Source organism: Cygnus olor, chromosome 7 (assembly GCF_009769625.2).
Source record: "Cygnus olor isolate bCygOlo1 chromosome 7, bCygOlo1.pri.v2, whole genome shotgun sequence".
Lineage (NCBI taxonomy): Eukaryota > Metazoa > Chordata > Aves > Anseriformes > Anatidae > Cygnus > Cygnus olor.
In genome coordinates this window covers 4,373,386-4,390,315 of record NC_049175.1, presented here as the reverse complement: position 1 = coordinate 4,390,315, position 16,930 = coordinate 4,373,386, and the positions used below count along the sequence as shown (strand labels likewise).

The following is a 16,930-nucleotide window of genomic DNA, read 5'->3' as shown; positions in this document are numbered from 1 at the left end:
TACCTCCCAAGCCATTTCCTGATGCTGCTTAGGGTCAGTGGATGTCAAAAAATATTGAACTACCAGCTGGCCTCAGGCTAGTACCCTGTTTTGGGTCAGCTGCCCAGTAGCCGGCTGCTAACAGCAAATCTGGGGTACTGCCAACATCAGAGCAGTCCAGCAAGAGACTCCTGTGGTGACAGCTACTTCTCTGTACTCAGACAGGAAAGCAGCGACTTTCAGGAAGTAAGATTTTAGGTACCTGTGATAAGGAAATGCTGTGTGTGAGTGTCTGACAATAAAATGTTTAAATATAGGAAAGGCTGTCTGGGGCCACTGTACAAATGCAAGGCTGCAAAAGGTTGAACAGTTTTGCTTTTCAAAGAAGGAATAGGCCAAGTGCTAGTGAATAAAAAGTATAATAGACATCACCATAATGCACTTGTATTAAAGGATATGGGCATGAAAATCCCATCAGTTTCCATTTTCTTTCACAATCCCAACTAGATTCTGGTCAAAACAGAGTTTTGCTTTGAATTTTTTTTTTTAATTATTATTTTTTTTTAACAGCAGTGATTATTTTAATCTTGAAGTTCTTGGAACACAGTTGGAACTACGTTCAGCATTTTCACTCTTAATTATGGTCCATCCTTCCTCTCTTTCAGGGTTTGTCATATTTCTGCGTCTGACCAAGTAAAACATTGTAGAGGGAACTGATTGTCCCCAATTTCTTTTCATAAGAGTTCTACTAAAATGCTCAAAGTCCTTGTAAAACTATAAACATCAATCATAACTTTCACAGAATGGTTAACAATGTTTGGCAGCAGCCAATGATGTTTGGTAGTGGGACACAGGTGATTTTTTTTTAAGATGATTCAAGCTAGCTTTGCATATAGGGAAAAAAACAATGAAGGATCACGGTGGAGAATGCAAATACAACTGCCGGAACAGGATGGACTAGGAAGGAAGGGAAGGGTGGAAGAAATTAGAGGCGCAGATTTGTACTGTATCATTACAGACTTCACACCAAAGAATGTTGTTCTTTGGGTCATCTAAAGTGTAGGTGTATATGGCTGTAAGTTTCCACTGCAAACTAACTGTTATGTTTAAAACAGTGAAACTTTTCTGATTCGCTTCAGTTATGATAAAAACCTGCTCGGTCATAAGAGACAGAGACTATAGTAGAAGAAAACTCCAGCAAGGAGTTCCTCCCGGGCACCTGCACAGGAGTCCAAGGCAAATGAGCAAGTGAGACTCCCTCAAGTGATGTCATGCACATGAACTACCTTAGACAGCTGGGACTGGAGAGCTTTTCGTGAGGTGCAGAGAATTTCACATGGCCACTGCAGGCAGAGGGTTGGGTTTCTAAGATTTTCTTCTATGCATCATGCCTGTGTAATCTGGCAGAATATTTCTAGAGGACAGACACTGCAACCAGAAAAGTCTCTCTCACTTTATTAAGCCTAATAAACATTTATGCAGTTTAGGTATCAGCAGCTGAAGTCATGTTTCACATTGGGGCATGCATAGCATGTCTTTTTCCAGGCTCAGAAAGTATGCTGTAATTTAAAGCAGGCTGACTGACTCAGTCAGTGTTTTTGCATGTCATCTCAGAGATGACAGCAAGGGGGTGGGGAGGTGGAGGGAAGGAGACTGAGGTGGAGAAAGGGAGGGTGGTTGCTCATCTGGTCTTTATTTCCTTTCCCTGTTTCTTAATATTTCAAGCAAAGGGCCCATTCCAGCTAGAAGCAATGACACTCCTGCTATGGTATTTCATCGCAGAGGACAGGCCACAGCCAGCCCAGCATGCTCATGTCCTGGGAGCCTCGGCTGCACTGCTTTGGGTGGGGAGGTTAGGTGGAGTGCGGGCAGCCGTCCTGTTGGTTTTGGTGCAGTGGGAAGATTTCTAACAAGTGCCCAAGCTCTGTCCTTTGTATGAACAATTTCCTAGCTAGAAATCCTCGTAATGACTACGTGTGTACTTGCCTTACCTGCTGCCATGTAGTGTCTGTTTACTTTTTAAAATGACACATCAGTGGAGATGTCACCAGCAGTTAATAGAAAATGACATTTCTGACTATGTTAACCAGGCTGGTTGTAGGGAAAATAAAACATATGAAAGAGAAAACATCTGTTGAGCAGAGCCTTTCAAAAAAAAAAAAAAAACTTGGCTCAAGACGTGAGGTCAGGTTCACTGGTAACAGGCCTGTGGCAGTCCTTGCTCAAAACCCAAACTGAGACCAGTATAACTCAAATTTCTGCATACTGCTCGCTTTGTAGTAACAAACAGTCATACTCTCACAACGTAAAGTACGCTAGTACTGCCTATACTCCAGATGAAGAACTGAAGCACAGAGATCAAGTAACTCGTCTGCAAAATTACAGAGAGGCTGTAGTCAAGCCAGAAATGAAACCCAGGCTTGCGGGGGCCCAGGCCAGTACCTTAAACACAGGGACACATTCTTTTCTTCATGGCTCCTACTCCCCTGCTGGATTTTTTCTTACTTCAGCTATACCCATTCTTATGTAGGGTGCAGGATATGCTATGGACCAGGTCCCACATCCTTCAAGATTTGGTGGATAGTTAAGAGCCTGTCCCCTTCAGAGCAGTAGGAGGGAAGAAGACAAAGTTCTAGAAACATTGTTTTCCACTGAGACTTGTCCTTAACATCTTAAAAATATCTCCTTTGCTTTCCAAGAGCTGTTCTCAAGAGCTAAAACCTTTAAAGGAGCAAAAGCATTTCTAAATCAGTCTAAAAGAAATGCATTGTTTTTATGATTCATACGTAACTGAAGGGAACAAGAAAAGACAAGACTGTATCAGTCCAGAAGGTAAACCACAGCAAAATAAGCAGCTTCCTGAGTAGCAAAACCACTCAGGTCTCATTTTATATTGCCTCGTGCAAATGCACTGAATTAAAATATTCTCTGCTTCTCCTTCTCCTCCCCTCCCCGTGTATTCTCACAGTGCAATACACCCACTCCTGCACAGCCTGGAGCGAGCAGAGAGCTTGTCCCTCAGCTACTGTCAGAGTCCAGGATAGAGACTGTTCAGAAAACTGAACAGGAACTCGATATTCTTCTTAAGAAAATATTTCTTAATTAAGAATATTAAAATATGTCATATCAGGTTGACCTTGCTGTGGGCTACAAACGTTTTAGACGTACAGCAGGCAATGCTTTGAGATGATGCAATTTCACTTTGAAACTAGGCGAATAAATTCACATTGGTTTTAGATATATGAATGATGGCAAAACTTCTAGTTGAAATAAAATCTTTCTTGTAATTGCATAATGTATTGTAACTAATGTAATCTGAGTCCTACAAACCATTTTGCCTCAGAGGAAAAAAGTGTCTGTCTCTCCTGACATCCCTGTAGGTCAGCCAATTGTTTCTCATGAACCTGCAAAAGTTGCAGTTCTCCAAGTTGAGGTTACCTCTAAAGATTGCTGTGGTATTGAAGTCCCTCCCAAAGTACTTTCAGCAAACACAGCCCAGCAGATATATGACAGAGGAAAGCCACAACAGTACCAGATTTACAAAAGGACAAAGGCACCAAAAGATGTGGATAGTCATACAGCAACATTTTACAACGCCACTGTAACAGGAGAGGAAACTACCTCCCATCAGCACCTACAGTCCTCTTAATTCTTAACACAAGTCCTGTCTCTGCTCCCTTGTGTAAATTCACACCAAAGTTTTATCAAGCTGCACCCACTGTAAGATAAAGCTCCAGTACTTCATGAAGAGTAAGTACTAAATGTTTTCCAAGGAACTAAACTGGGGAGTTTCAAGTCTGCAACTAAGGTTCTTACGCAGCTCTCACAAACAGTACAGATAATAGGGATGACACTATTATTCTTCATGCAGGTTGGTGTGAAAATAGGTCTCGGATTCTCATCTGAAGTATGAAACAAAAAGTAATGCAAGATCTATGGTCACCACATAATGTGGAAAATACCCTAGTCTGGATCCTCTTTTGAAAATTTGCTTTGACTAAGTAGTAGCACACCAATCTAGCCTGAACCAAGTCTGCTCACACATTTTCTTTAGCTGGACACTTAATGAGGAGAGATATCATCAGAAGGATGATAAGATCTCTAACGGAGATCTACAACTCCATATCAACATCATAATTCATCCCAACTCTTCTCTTCAGGCAGAGACTTTGCATAAACATATCTCAGAACAGTGATGAAATGTAAGGCTTCCTCATTTTGAATTGGGCTTCAAAAGCACTCATCACAAATAACAAAATTACTTCCAGTGACATCTGTCTTCCTACCTGCTTTGTCTCTGAAAGGGTCCCATGGCCTGCAAGGAGAGGCAAGGGGGCTACCAGAGCTACTCCGCTGCTTTTTAAAGGACAGAAGAGAGTCCTCCGTGAGCATGTCAACTCATCACTAGAGCAGTGCTTCAGCTGTGCCACATTAGCCCTAGGACAAATCTGAAGCCATCCAAGGTGGACCAATTAAACAGGTTCTACAGCAGCATGAATATGGGTCTTGACCTCAGCTTGGAAGAGGTAAAGCCTATTTATAGCAAGAGTGTGACCCTCACTGCTCCAAAACTCCAATTCCAACTATTGAACAGAGTACCAGTATATTTAATACAGTGTGATTGCTGAGGAGAAGGGGGAGAGAGAGAGAGAGAGGGGAGGAGAGGAGAGGAGAGGAGAGTATTGCTATTATATGTTTTCAAGCAACAGATGAAGTGGGACAAAAGAGTCCGCACATCAGGAAACTATTAAAATGAATACATTCCCAGTTTCTTCATAATTAATTCAACATGGCCAATTTTGTATCAGAGAAGGGGAAAGAAAGATTTCAACCACTTCCTTTTATCTCAAGCTGTTTGGAAGAATATGATCTTGTAACATCGAAAAGAAGTGCCTCACTGCATCCCAGCAGGCAAGTGTAATTTTAACTCTTCCACATGCTTAATTTGATATGCAAATCCCTATTTTCTGTATGACATGCAATACTTAAATTGTATAGCAGAGACCCAGGTTCATTTAGGCACTACCCATCCCCATTTTCTAGTCCTGGCTCTTTTTTTACTTCTTATTTCATTAATACATTGAAAACAGTTTTCACAGCAAAATTCCCTAATATAATTTTTTAGCATGTTTGCTTAGTTATACATATTAACTGTCAAAATGTGAACCAAATGTTGTTATCTTCATACACATAAGAGCCAGAGACCTATTCTTACCCTGTTCTTAAAATTTTCAGTTCTGGTTTAGGCTGAGTTATGCAATACTTTCAAAAGAAGATTCATTAAGCAACTATTTATATGCTCAAGTAATTCCATTGTTTTCATGTCCTACGGGAACAAATGTATTAAAATTGTGATTGGCTGCAAGTACAGATAGTTTGGGAGCTCTTTCACAGTCATTCAACAAGCAACGAGTAGCATACACAGGTAGAATAAGTCCTTGAAGTGCAGTTAACCGAGACAATTATTTGCAGTTTTCCCTCAATGGAAAACTAGGGTAGGGTTTGTTGAGTTCTGCAGCTCTGAAATTTTACCAAATGTATTGAACACTCATTTCCTGTTCCTCTTTATATAACACATGATATAAATGAATATGTAAGCATACTGTTTCAAATTCTAAAATGGAAAATTCATGTGAACATTTGGCAAAAAAATTGAGGTTGGTTACAACTACGAATGCAATGGGAATTTCACTGTCTATTAAGACTCCACTAACAAGACTCATCTACACATAATATTTATGTGCAATAACTATACACCCAAAGTTTCTTCTATTAAAGGGCTCGACTTTTTGAGGGCATTGTGTTATTTGCGTATTAGTGCTCAGATACACTACAGAAGCTCCATCACCATACATAGTACCAAGTGATTTTACAACACTGCAAGAAGGGCGGAATAGGTGGGGAATTTCAAAATGACCTCTCTGCCCCACAAAAAGAGAGAGGAGGCAGTCTGATTATGTGACCTGAAATAGACACTATCAACTTCTCAGAGCATTCAGTATTCAGTCATTGACAGATCAGATAGTAACTAATTTTGGGCAATTCTGCAAGTATCATGCTTCAAAGTGACTTAGCACAGAAAAAGTGTTATGAATCTTTGGCCCAAGGATGGTTCTAATGATGAGTCCAGCTAGGCGTTTTGTAACAGAAGAAAAGCCTTTGTCCACAAGCATGGCTAGGATTCTGAAAAATCTGCAAAACCAGATTTTGATTTAAATGTTATAATGTTTGCCAAAGGCAGCTTCTTGGATTTCTAGACTTTGATCAGCATGTCCATGACAAACATACCTATTGCTTTAATCATCATCAGAAACCATGTGCGTGTTATTAGTAACAAATACTGCCAAATCTTACCCTTGGTTTACCATTGTGGGAACAAGATCAAAATTGCAGTTATCGTATGGTATGTTGACAACTGATTTTTCAAAGCAACCAAGAGATACATACTAAAATGGCAAACATAAAATTGGTCTTCTGCCATTTCAGAATATACCTGTAAAAAGTTCATGAACACAGCTTAGCTGATATACTTCTCGGTGCTTCCCAAGAGCAAGGCTTAGCGAATAAAAAGGTTTGTAACAGCAGAAGTAGGACATTTGTTCAAGCGAAATAAGGACATATTATTTTGGACTGTGCGCTACACAAACTTGCATCTTTTAAGGCTCTGTTCCTGGAGAACTGTATTTTTACTCTGAACACCACCCTGCTAGAAAGGCACTGATTGCATGGAACTACATCCTAGAAGAGCAAAAGTAATGAACAGAGATTGTTGTCATAATGGATGATCAAAATGGCTAAATAGGTCTCTCTCAACTGGCAGAGTCACACAGCCTGTAGAGGAGAAGGTTTAAGAGGTATTTGAGTAGTCTATATTACTCTAGAAGTGCCAGGACAAAGGTGTGAAGAGTAATTATGCTCCATAGAGGTACAGGTATGAAGATGAAATAAAGAAAGGAGAAATGTGGGTATGAGCAACCTTCTGTACACAGTAGACTGTGAAAATGTTTTCTATGCAAGGTGACAAAATACACTACTAGGAAAAGCACAATATGTGGTGACCCCTGGAGCAGCAAACAGATACACACAGACAGCCTGAGAAGAACGAGCCTGTTTCTGTGAAGATGGTGGTGTAAATAACTGATGATTCCCATGACGACAGGAGCAATACAGCTCTCTCCCCGCTGAAGTAGCCCTAGGCTTTGTGACAGGTCAGACCCCCTAGGAAAATCCCAGAAAAAATACACACTAGCCTCCTCTGTTAGGTCACACAAACAGATTAGCAAGTTTTCTTTATTTTTTAGCCATGTCTTCTAATGATATAGTTCCTCAGTCTGGTACGTGTTATACCTAGAAACTCCATAGTACCTATTGTTTAGTTAATCAAATAGAAGCTTTTAATAGAAATGCTGTAATGAAGAGTCCCCCCTTTCCTTTAACTGACCCAAAACAAGTTCTCATCGTATCTCTAATGCACAAATTATACGAGGGACAGGAAGGATGAAACGAGGCATTAATTTGGTTTCTGTATCCCCTAGATGCTCTTCCTGTATTGCATGTATTAATTAAAGATGTAGCTACAACTCAGTTAAAAAACCTCAGAAATCTCCAGTGCCACACATCAGCAACATCATACACCAGCAACATGGACTACAAGCAAAACCAGAGAACAAGTTCTAACGAGTTAGAACTCGTTTCCTAAACACACAGCCTCTGCATCTGTCCAGATATTCTGTTGATTTTCAAGTTTGAATTAATGCAAAAGTCAGTAAGGAAAAAAAAGTTGACCAATCTATAGATTCATTGTGCACGTCATTTTGGCATTACTTTTGCTGAAAACTTCCACAGGCAATCATTCTGCTCACAGAGCAGAGAAAGGTCGGAGGACTAAAGTGACTTTCCCAATTCTCTACAACCTGTAGCAGTCAGGAGTTGAGTGCCAGGACATCCCATACATCAAATCAGTCATAATACTTCATTTTTCCTTTTCCAACTGAGCATGTGGAGTATCCTTTACCATCACATCATGTTTCTCAAAACTGTACACAGAGAAGTGCAAAATAAGAGTGCTGGAAGTGTATTTTTTTAATGCAGACTCATAGTTGTACTGACTTGCAATTGAGTGTCAGAGGGCTAACATTTCAAAGCCAGCTCTGGTCCTCCTACAAATCCCTTGGGATCCAGTCAGCGCATCAGGCTATCGTTTCCTGTTCTTGCTTTTCTGCTCTGATGGAGCATCCTTATAAGCAGACCCTTACAGAGTTCTTCTAGGAAGGGGACCCACCTACCACTGTCATGCTGACTTCATCCTCCTCCTGTGCTATATATCTTTCAGCTGCGCAACACAAACCCAGGGGAAGATGAAGGAAAGAACAGTATTAAACTGTTGCTCTGCATTTCACTTTGAGGGAACTCTGCAAGTTGTTGTTTATAATGATTCTAGTTTTAAGCAGGACATGTGGGGGTTGTTTTGTTTTGATTTTGCTGACTGCACAAACTGATACTTTGAGAGAGTTGTCTAGGGAAAGTAAAGAGTCCTTTATTATGTCCATCACTGCCAAGTGCTTTGGCAGATTCCTCCATGAGATGCACAATCTGATAGGTTGTGTGAGAGCTTGGCTGGCCAGTTACCAGCAGAAAAGCTCAACTTAAACAGTTTTAAAATCTTATTATGGCCAATTTGTGGTTTTGGCTGAAGAAAGGAGGATGATGAAAAATAGAGGCAGTTGGGTGTCAGTGGAGGACGGAATATTGATGTCATTTTCATTGCTGTGCCACGCGAAAAAATACTGGCTGTATATACAGGTTGGATCTCATTAAGGCAAATCTCATGCACTGTCTTTTAGGTACACCCTAGGTAAAGTTGTGAAGATGGTGTCATTTGTCCTAGCCTTTGTCTGGAATATTGAAATAATGTGCCTATTTGACAAATCTGAAGGCAAGGTCCGTTCATTTGTCTGGCTGCTTGTGGATAGAGAGCCTGGCAAGGACTTTTGCAGCATCTGTGGTGCTTCCTGAATTCAAGGCCAGACAGAGTTTCCTTCAGCTTCAGCACTAAGGAGACCAGCCCAAGACTGACTTCATTATGTGCCTTGTTCCTGGTGTTGTGTGTTGTTTGGTTTGTTTTCTTAAACTAAGGGCTCCTTGGCAGAGCTCCTGGGGTTGCTCCCCAGCCAGGCTCCACGAGGAGGGAAGGGGCCCAGGGCCACCACCACTCCCACCCCAGGCACCTCAGGAAGGGCGGGCTCTCCCTTCTGCAAAGCCGCTGCTGTCCCCTCATGTGGGCACTGAGCCATGCTTAAAGGAGTGCCTAGTTTTCAGTCCTTCCAGAAAAATATCTGTGTGGATTTGTGTGTGTGGATTTCATCATCCCCAAATGCCTACCTGTGCTGGCTGCATTAAATAATCTTTGAATTGTCTGATGCACACACATGTAGGCAAAGGAAAGTAACAGTCACATCACAGTAGAAATTTATTTAAAGAGCAGAATAAAACTCAACTACCCAAAAAAGAGTTGACAAGGTCAAAATCTTGCCCATATTATGGTTTGTAGCCTAGTTTGAATACTGTTTCCAGCACAGTAAGAGCCTGGCAGAGGTTCCACCAAGCTTTCACAGCCAGGGGCAGTAACCAGGCCAAAGACTACCTAGGACTAGAGGTAACAGGACAACAGATAACACAGTAACAATAAAATATTTTGCCATTGTGAACACAGGCATAACTTTGCCAGATTAGTTCAAAACAAATTCATATCTACAGAAGAAGTGAGAGAAGATACCGCTCGGTGAAGGAGTTGTAGGACATAAACAAAGGCTTACTGTTAAACACCATTAAAGAGTCGCAGGGGAAATAGGACCTTAGCTGTTTGAACAGGCTAAGTCCCACCTTTTGCCAAAATCAGAGGCTGTAGGCTAATGCCAAAAGACAAAGAATGCATCACACTCTTCTTTGGCACTTACTTAAGAAAAACCTCTTGTGAGAACAGCTTCTGCCCTCCAGCTAGGTAAGTACGGGGCACTGCCCTGTCGCAGACCGCCCCTGTGCTCATGCACCCTGTGGGCAGCCCCAGCTCCATGCACGAAGGAGCAGGCTGTTTCTTGGAAGTGCCTATGCAATTCAGCCACACTGCTGGTGAAGCCTAAAAAAACACCCTGGTCTGGACCTCTCAGGCCATTAGTGCATCACTCAGGTCATGCCTTCCACCAAATACTGTCAAGTTTCTGTTTTGTTTGGACCTGAAGGGTGGAGGGAGTTGGAGAGTTGCCTTCACTGCTGTCACTGCTTCCTAATGATGTTTTTTGCTAGAGAAAATGAGCTTGTTTGAGAATCCAAATTCTGTCGGGCACAGTTTGAGAAACTGAAAATATGGAAAAGAAAATAATTTGTTAGGGCAAAGCGTAAACATCTATAAAACAGAATAGCAAAACACCTACAGAGAACATTGTAGCTTTGCCAGCAAACTAAAGTCATTGAATGAGGAGGGAGCTGCAACAGCTGAAAAGTTAAAATAAATCCGAAGTTTAGTCTAGCAATTATAACAGGAAATTACCTCTGGAGTCAGGTCTCCTGCCTTCTTTTCCTAGTTCTGCTTCCGATTTACTGAGCAAGTCAGAGAAGCCAAATTTTAACCTTCTAATTTAGAAAGCCTCCACCTCCAGTGCCCAGCTATACACACAGAGGACACTAGGGATGAGCACCTTCGGTGCCCTCCTGTGCATTTGTGAGGGCAGAGCATCCCACCTCGATGCCTCTGCAGCCAGCTACCTCGGCTGCAGCAACCTGTAGCCACCAGCTGGTTCAGAGTGGCCACCTCTGAGCTGTCCCCGCCTGTGGATCGTGGCTAGCATAAAATATTGTTATGGAAGTCTGATGGTTAAACGCTGTTTATGGTTGGCATAGCATTCTGCAGTGGGAGTGTTATGTTTAAATACCGTTTATAAACATTTGCAAGACTTCTCAGACATCCTCTGTCTCTAAAGCCTGTGCTATTGCTTTTGGAAATAACGCACTGAGTGACCTGCACTTTTTCTGAAAGGACTGCTGCTTAGTAGGGGTAACGAGGCTGCATTTCCACAGCTCTACTGCACCAAGAGTTTCAGTAAAGCATCGTCACTGAAATCAAGAGTTGGAAACAATCTCTTCTACTGGTTTAATAGCTTAGCCCCAGTTGAAACTGCAAATAAAGCAATGTGTGATGCCTCAGGAGGAGGGGAAGCATCTCACAATCAAGAGAGCTCTCTGTACACAGGGTTCCTATTCAATTCCCTGAGAACTTGTAAATGAAGCGAGCATGTGGTCCTTCTTACACTGACTTGAGTTGTGCTACAAATTCCTCAGAGGCAGAGCCAAATTAAGTGTCCCAAATAAGGACAGCTCCATAAATTGACATTTTCCTGCCCTACATTCAATTACAATCTCCCATCTTTATCGAGAGACACCATGGATCAGAGGATTAAACCCTGGGTGCCTGCCAGCACTCATTTAGTCATGGAAGTCCAAATGTTTCTCATTATACCAAGCACTTTTTTGTACAATACAACTGTGTGTGTGTCTTAGTGTTGGCTTCAACTACACTATGAGCCAGAACATTCACAGTGACACAATGGATTCAGAATCAGGAAAAACTATTATAGGTATTTATTTGTGCTACTGTGTCCTATTTACTTATTTATTTAAAGAATAACTATGCTGAAGAATAAGCACAAAAAACGCAGGAAATATTGTTCACTGACACTGCAAAATGGACAAAGTAGGTTGAAGGTGCCCCCTGCTCACCTTCCACCAGCCAGGGTGCAGGGTGGAGTGTGCTTGATGCTCCATTCCCACACACTCACATGTGACACCGGAGGTAATGCAGCAAACACTATCAGGCACAGGAGCTGGAGTCCCAGCACGCCTGCCAAGCTCAGGTCTTCTGCCAACCACCTGCTTTCCCAACCCGTGTTTTCACATAGAAAGCAATTTGGACCTACACACTGAGAAATCATACAAGCTCCCGAAACAAAACAAACTCTTTCCCAGCATGATGGGTCATTTAGCTTTCATAATCTTGATCTGGGAACCTTAAAAAAATGCCCCACAAGCATGACATGTAAACAAATCCTTTGATAGGTGATTGTACCACTCAGCCACAATGCAGGGGAAGTCTCTTCCTCTAGGCAACAATAAACAAAATACAGTGAATATATGGGCAGTATTTCAACACCTGCTGGAGACTCTAGGAAAACAGCTTCATCCTTATAGCTCTCTTCAGAACAACTGTATGCAATACTCACCTTCACCTTAAAATATTAGCATATTACATATATTATACTGTTGTTGAGTACAACGCAGTTTGATTATTTAGAAGAAATCTATTTACATAAGGTCATTGTCAACTGTAATATCTTGTCTGGGCAAACAGGCTTTCTTTAGGCAACATTTAATATTTAGACATCACAGCAGTCCATTTTATTTGGGAATATCCCTTCCTGTTTCCTTCAAAATATGGAAATTAGTGAAACATCATTTACAGAGAACAGGAAGCCTAATGAAGTTTGTGAAATTAGTGATTTCTGCTAATCAAAATCATGCCTTCTCTTCATATTCAATCCCAGTATGACTGTCACATACAACGATGCATATACATATACTAGTGGATTGCCAGTATTTCATCATTTAGAAGCTGTGCAACGCAGAACTGTAAACTGTTTTCTTAGAGCTTCTCTTGGGGAACAGAAAATGACCTACTTAAGAGCATCTTTCGCTAGTGAGCTACTTCTGATGTTATATACAGTGATAGCAATACTTACTCAATAGATACAATTTGGTTGTATTGAAATGGATATTAACAAATACTCATCGCAAAAAGTGCACAGACATTTCTAAATACTGAGCTCAGTGTCAGAAGCATCACAAGCGTTCTTGAACTTGTGAATACTTCTCAGAAGTAACTCTCAGAACTTAAACTCGAGCTTCAGCGTATGAACTATTCATGAAGATACGGACTTCATGCTTGGCTCTGGTATCTTTTGCCCAGTTTCCTAAATAAAAACATTGTTTTACTACTCCCCCTCCAACACTTTCTGATCGCTCATTGCTACTTCCTTTTCTTTTTCAGGCTCGCCCCAAAGGAGAAGGCTTGACTCCATACCAGGGCAAAAAACGCTGCTTCGGTGAATATAAGTGCCCCAAATGCAAGAGAAAATGGATGAGTGGAAACTCCTGGGCTAACATGGGACAAGAATGTATCAAGTGCCACATTAATGTTTATCCTCACAAACAGGTAGGAGAAATGCCTACCTGATGGCATACAGGTTTGGGACTTGGAACATGCTTAAATTTGCAAAGCACGGCTATGACCTTAAAATGACTTGGCATGGACTACACATGACAAAAAATGTTTCCCAAATGAGCTGCTGTTCTCAGCATCCTGGAAATGTGAACTACTGCCAGAATTGCAAAATTTCAATACCCTTTCAGTAAAAATATGTCCAAAACAAAATCTTTATCTATCTTGCTCATGAAAACTGACTATGGGGCCTTATAATCTTAGATGGAGCCATTAGACAATAGAATAAGACAAATTCAGCCGTAGAAACGGGCCTCCTGATGCTTCTGACTCTCTTCATATTTTCACCAACTTAATATTGTATTCCAGTAGTGTCAGTGAACTTATTTCCCACGCATACTTCTTTAGATCACCTGTTGAAATAAGAATGGATTTGGTCTACGAGCTGTCTGTTCATAAAGATTAGCAATAAAACAGAAAAACACTGAGATGACACTTGCCTATGAAATACCTTAGTTAACAACAGTAAAGAAAGACAGCCTGGGTAAACAGAGGTTTCTTGGTTTCCGTAATACTAAGTGATCCCCAGGATAATAAGTTCAAGAGAAAGCCTTTTATTTAACTGAAAGGGTCAAGCCTGAGTAGCTGCTCTGGTAGGAAATTTGTACCTGCTGTGCTGCCCACCAGAGCCTTCCTTCCTGACCCTTGTAGATTGCAGTTGCATCTGTCCCTTGAGGTAACATCCTGCATTTCCTGCTCCTGAATTTCCAAATAATGATGGGAAGACTGAATTGCACTTCTTGTCTGTACCCTCTCAGAACTGGTTGCAAGCAGCCAGCCAGTTCAATGGTGGTTAATGGGACAGACCAACCACATAAGCTCGTGTCCCTCGTTTCCCTGACTAAGCAGGCTACAGGCTGATTTTGTCCAAGCTGGATTTTCATGCACAAGGTCACTTTTGACAACCCCACAAAAATATTTTTGGCCAATATACGCTATAGAGCTGTTACTTTGCATAACCAAAAAGAGACTACTGCAGGCTTTCCTCTAGAGAATGATTTAAGAACTGCAGCTGATATTGGAGCAACACCTAGGATTTAATGCTGTCAATTCCAGTGCAGGCAGAACAGAGACATCTGGGAGTACAGCTGTCTTAAGCCACACAGCATTTTCCTTCAAGATGGCTGATACTGAGCAAATGCAAGAAACATAATGGAAAAAATTGAGTGTGAGTTTGCAATATTACAGCAAATTGTTGGAGGTGGAATAGGTGGGAATTATTTTAAGAGTTTGGGAGGTGTGATTTGCCTCAGGTGCAATTCATCCTAGCTGAATTTCAGCAATAAATAGAGCACTGCATGGGTTAAGTTACCTGCTGCGCACTCACAGTGGGTGCACAAACCATGGATGGATCATTTGGATGTACTTGCAATAGGTGAAAAGGAAATTCCATTGGGAACCTTAGGTGTCTCATTAACTACCTAAGTGCTTGTAAAATTCCTATTAAATCTTTCCATGGGCTCATAAGAAACACTTCATACCATTTCATGCGATTCTGGGGGGAGGAAGGGAGTTAGGAAAAAAATAATCCTGAAGAATATTGTTACTTTATTATGATGAAAAAAGCAATCTTGAAATTCATTGCAACAAGCAGGAAAAAGAGAGATAGAAATAAGCTTATTAAGCATTATCCCACCTAAGAATATCTAATCAAGTATTTCTTCCCTTTTATACACATGTGTATACTCATTTAACTCCAGAGGCAAAATCTGGCTGATTTCTATGGCAACATCGCATTCCAATATACAGCCAAAATATTGATTTATAATTGCTAGTACATTGAAACAATATAAATGGTAGTTTTTGAAGTCTGGCAGAAGACTTGCTTTACACTTGACACACTTCACTATGCGATGATTGTCTTTTTTTCTTTAAATAGCATAGGACTTTTTTTTAAATTTACAATGAACTTATGGCCAAGTCAGTGAATATCATTGTTTCTGCTGGCCAGTTCAAGTGATGTGATCCATTCGGCTGTCTCTGTGCTAATGCCACTCTGAGTCCAAACCTGAAAACAAGAGGTCACCTTTACAAAGTGCAGTAATTTTCCTGACAAAATTGTGACTGGAAACTATACTGCAAGTGAGAAAAAAAAGCAAGGAAAAATTTCTTTGTGGTAGCATGTACATGGGAGGAAAGCTAAGCATTTTTCTTTCACTAACTTATAAGACAAGTTCAAAGCTTCTAAAGTCTCTGGTTCCTTGCCTCTGTTTAGACAGCTTGCTTAGACAACTGCACCGAAATCTGGGCTGAGCAATGCAGTCATTTATCACATGCATGGAAGTACAGTCTCGAGGGTCAGGGAAATTACAAGACCACTGATTTATAACACAAGTTTATAAATATTTACCTTATTCTTCTAGATTCTTTCCATCATTTTTGTTAGCGTTCAAAGGGTCACAAGAAATCACTCGAGAAGTATCCCATCCACGCTATCCAAGAACTATTATATAGCGGGGAGTATGAATGTTTTGTAGTAAAGAAGGTTTGCAAACAGTCCTATGGTAATGGTGCCCCTCACAGCGGGGCTAGAGGAGTCTATGATCTGCATAGCACTGAAGTCAAAGAATGTAGAAGGGTTGTAGCCCACAGTGCTTCCGGAGCCACATACACAGTGGGGAACAATCACAGCATCTGCACCACAGATTTACACGGTTGACCCCCATCACTGTTTCCACTTCATTCCCTAAGACCTTGATTTGAGTTGTGAAAGGGCTTTACTCCTCTTATCTATCCATGTGTTCATGTCCCATCAGTAGGTGTTGCTGCTACGTGACATCAAGGCTGGGCATGGTGCATTTCAGTTTGGCTTCCAGATGTAAACAACTTGCAGCCAGTCACTAGAGCTTTTTCCCCAGATTTAAACTTACAACCTCGAACTGAAAGATTTTGCATCCTGTTGTCTCCACCTTACCTGTCTCTGCTTCTACATTTCAGTTTTACTATCATCATTCCTTCTATTCTCATTCCTCCAGTGCTCTGTACTTCTGATTAAACATACCAGCAATAGCCAGACAGTAAAGAAAACATCAGTTCATGCACAGAGCCAGCAGCAAAGGAGAGCTAACTTAGGCTGCATGAGGTCAGCACTGCTTCTTGACTGAGCCTAATGTTTGCTAACCCATGCATGTTTTTTGTCCAAGCATCCAGTCCCACACCAGACTCTCTAAACATTTATCAATATTTGTCTGTGTGGTGTTATTCTACAGCATTTTGGAAAATATTCTGTACCCAGTCACCAGTACTCTTATGCTAATGCTATGAATTTTATAAAAGCACAGTGAACACTTTTTTTAATTACAAAGTCCAGTGTTTCTAGTTGGAAAGTTAAAGCACACATGCATATAGTGCACATATTTGGTTGTATTATAATGAACTATTAGAACTACTATGTTCCCTTAGCAATTTCTATATACATTTCTTGCTTATTCTTTATTTTCATTACTCTGCTGGCATCTACTAAAGGTGAGTCCTGATTCATGAATAGAGTTCCTATGCATTTCTAAATAATCACTTCCCAACCACTCCTCAACCCCCCCAGGGCATTAGTCAATATCCTTAGCTAATTTTTTGCTCCTACTGACTTCATTATATGGGATCGGACAGAGGACTTTCACTCATCTG

General features: G+C 41.0%; 1 protein-coding gene across 1 annotated transcript in view; it reads left to right on the top strand.

Annotated features, from left to right (window-relative positions):
* Positions 1–16,930, top strand: part of ZCCHC24 (zinc finger CCHC-type containing 24) — a 106,834-nt gene that overhangs the window by 80,539 nt on the left and 9,365 nt on the right. The window contains exon 3 of the mRNA XM_040562907.1: positions 13,076–13,240. Coding sequence (XP_040418841.1) covers positions 13,076–13,240 — 165 coding nt within the window. The remainder of the gene's footprint in view (positions 1–13,075; positions 13,241–16,930) is intronic.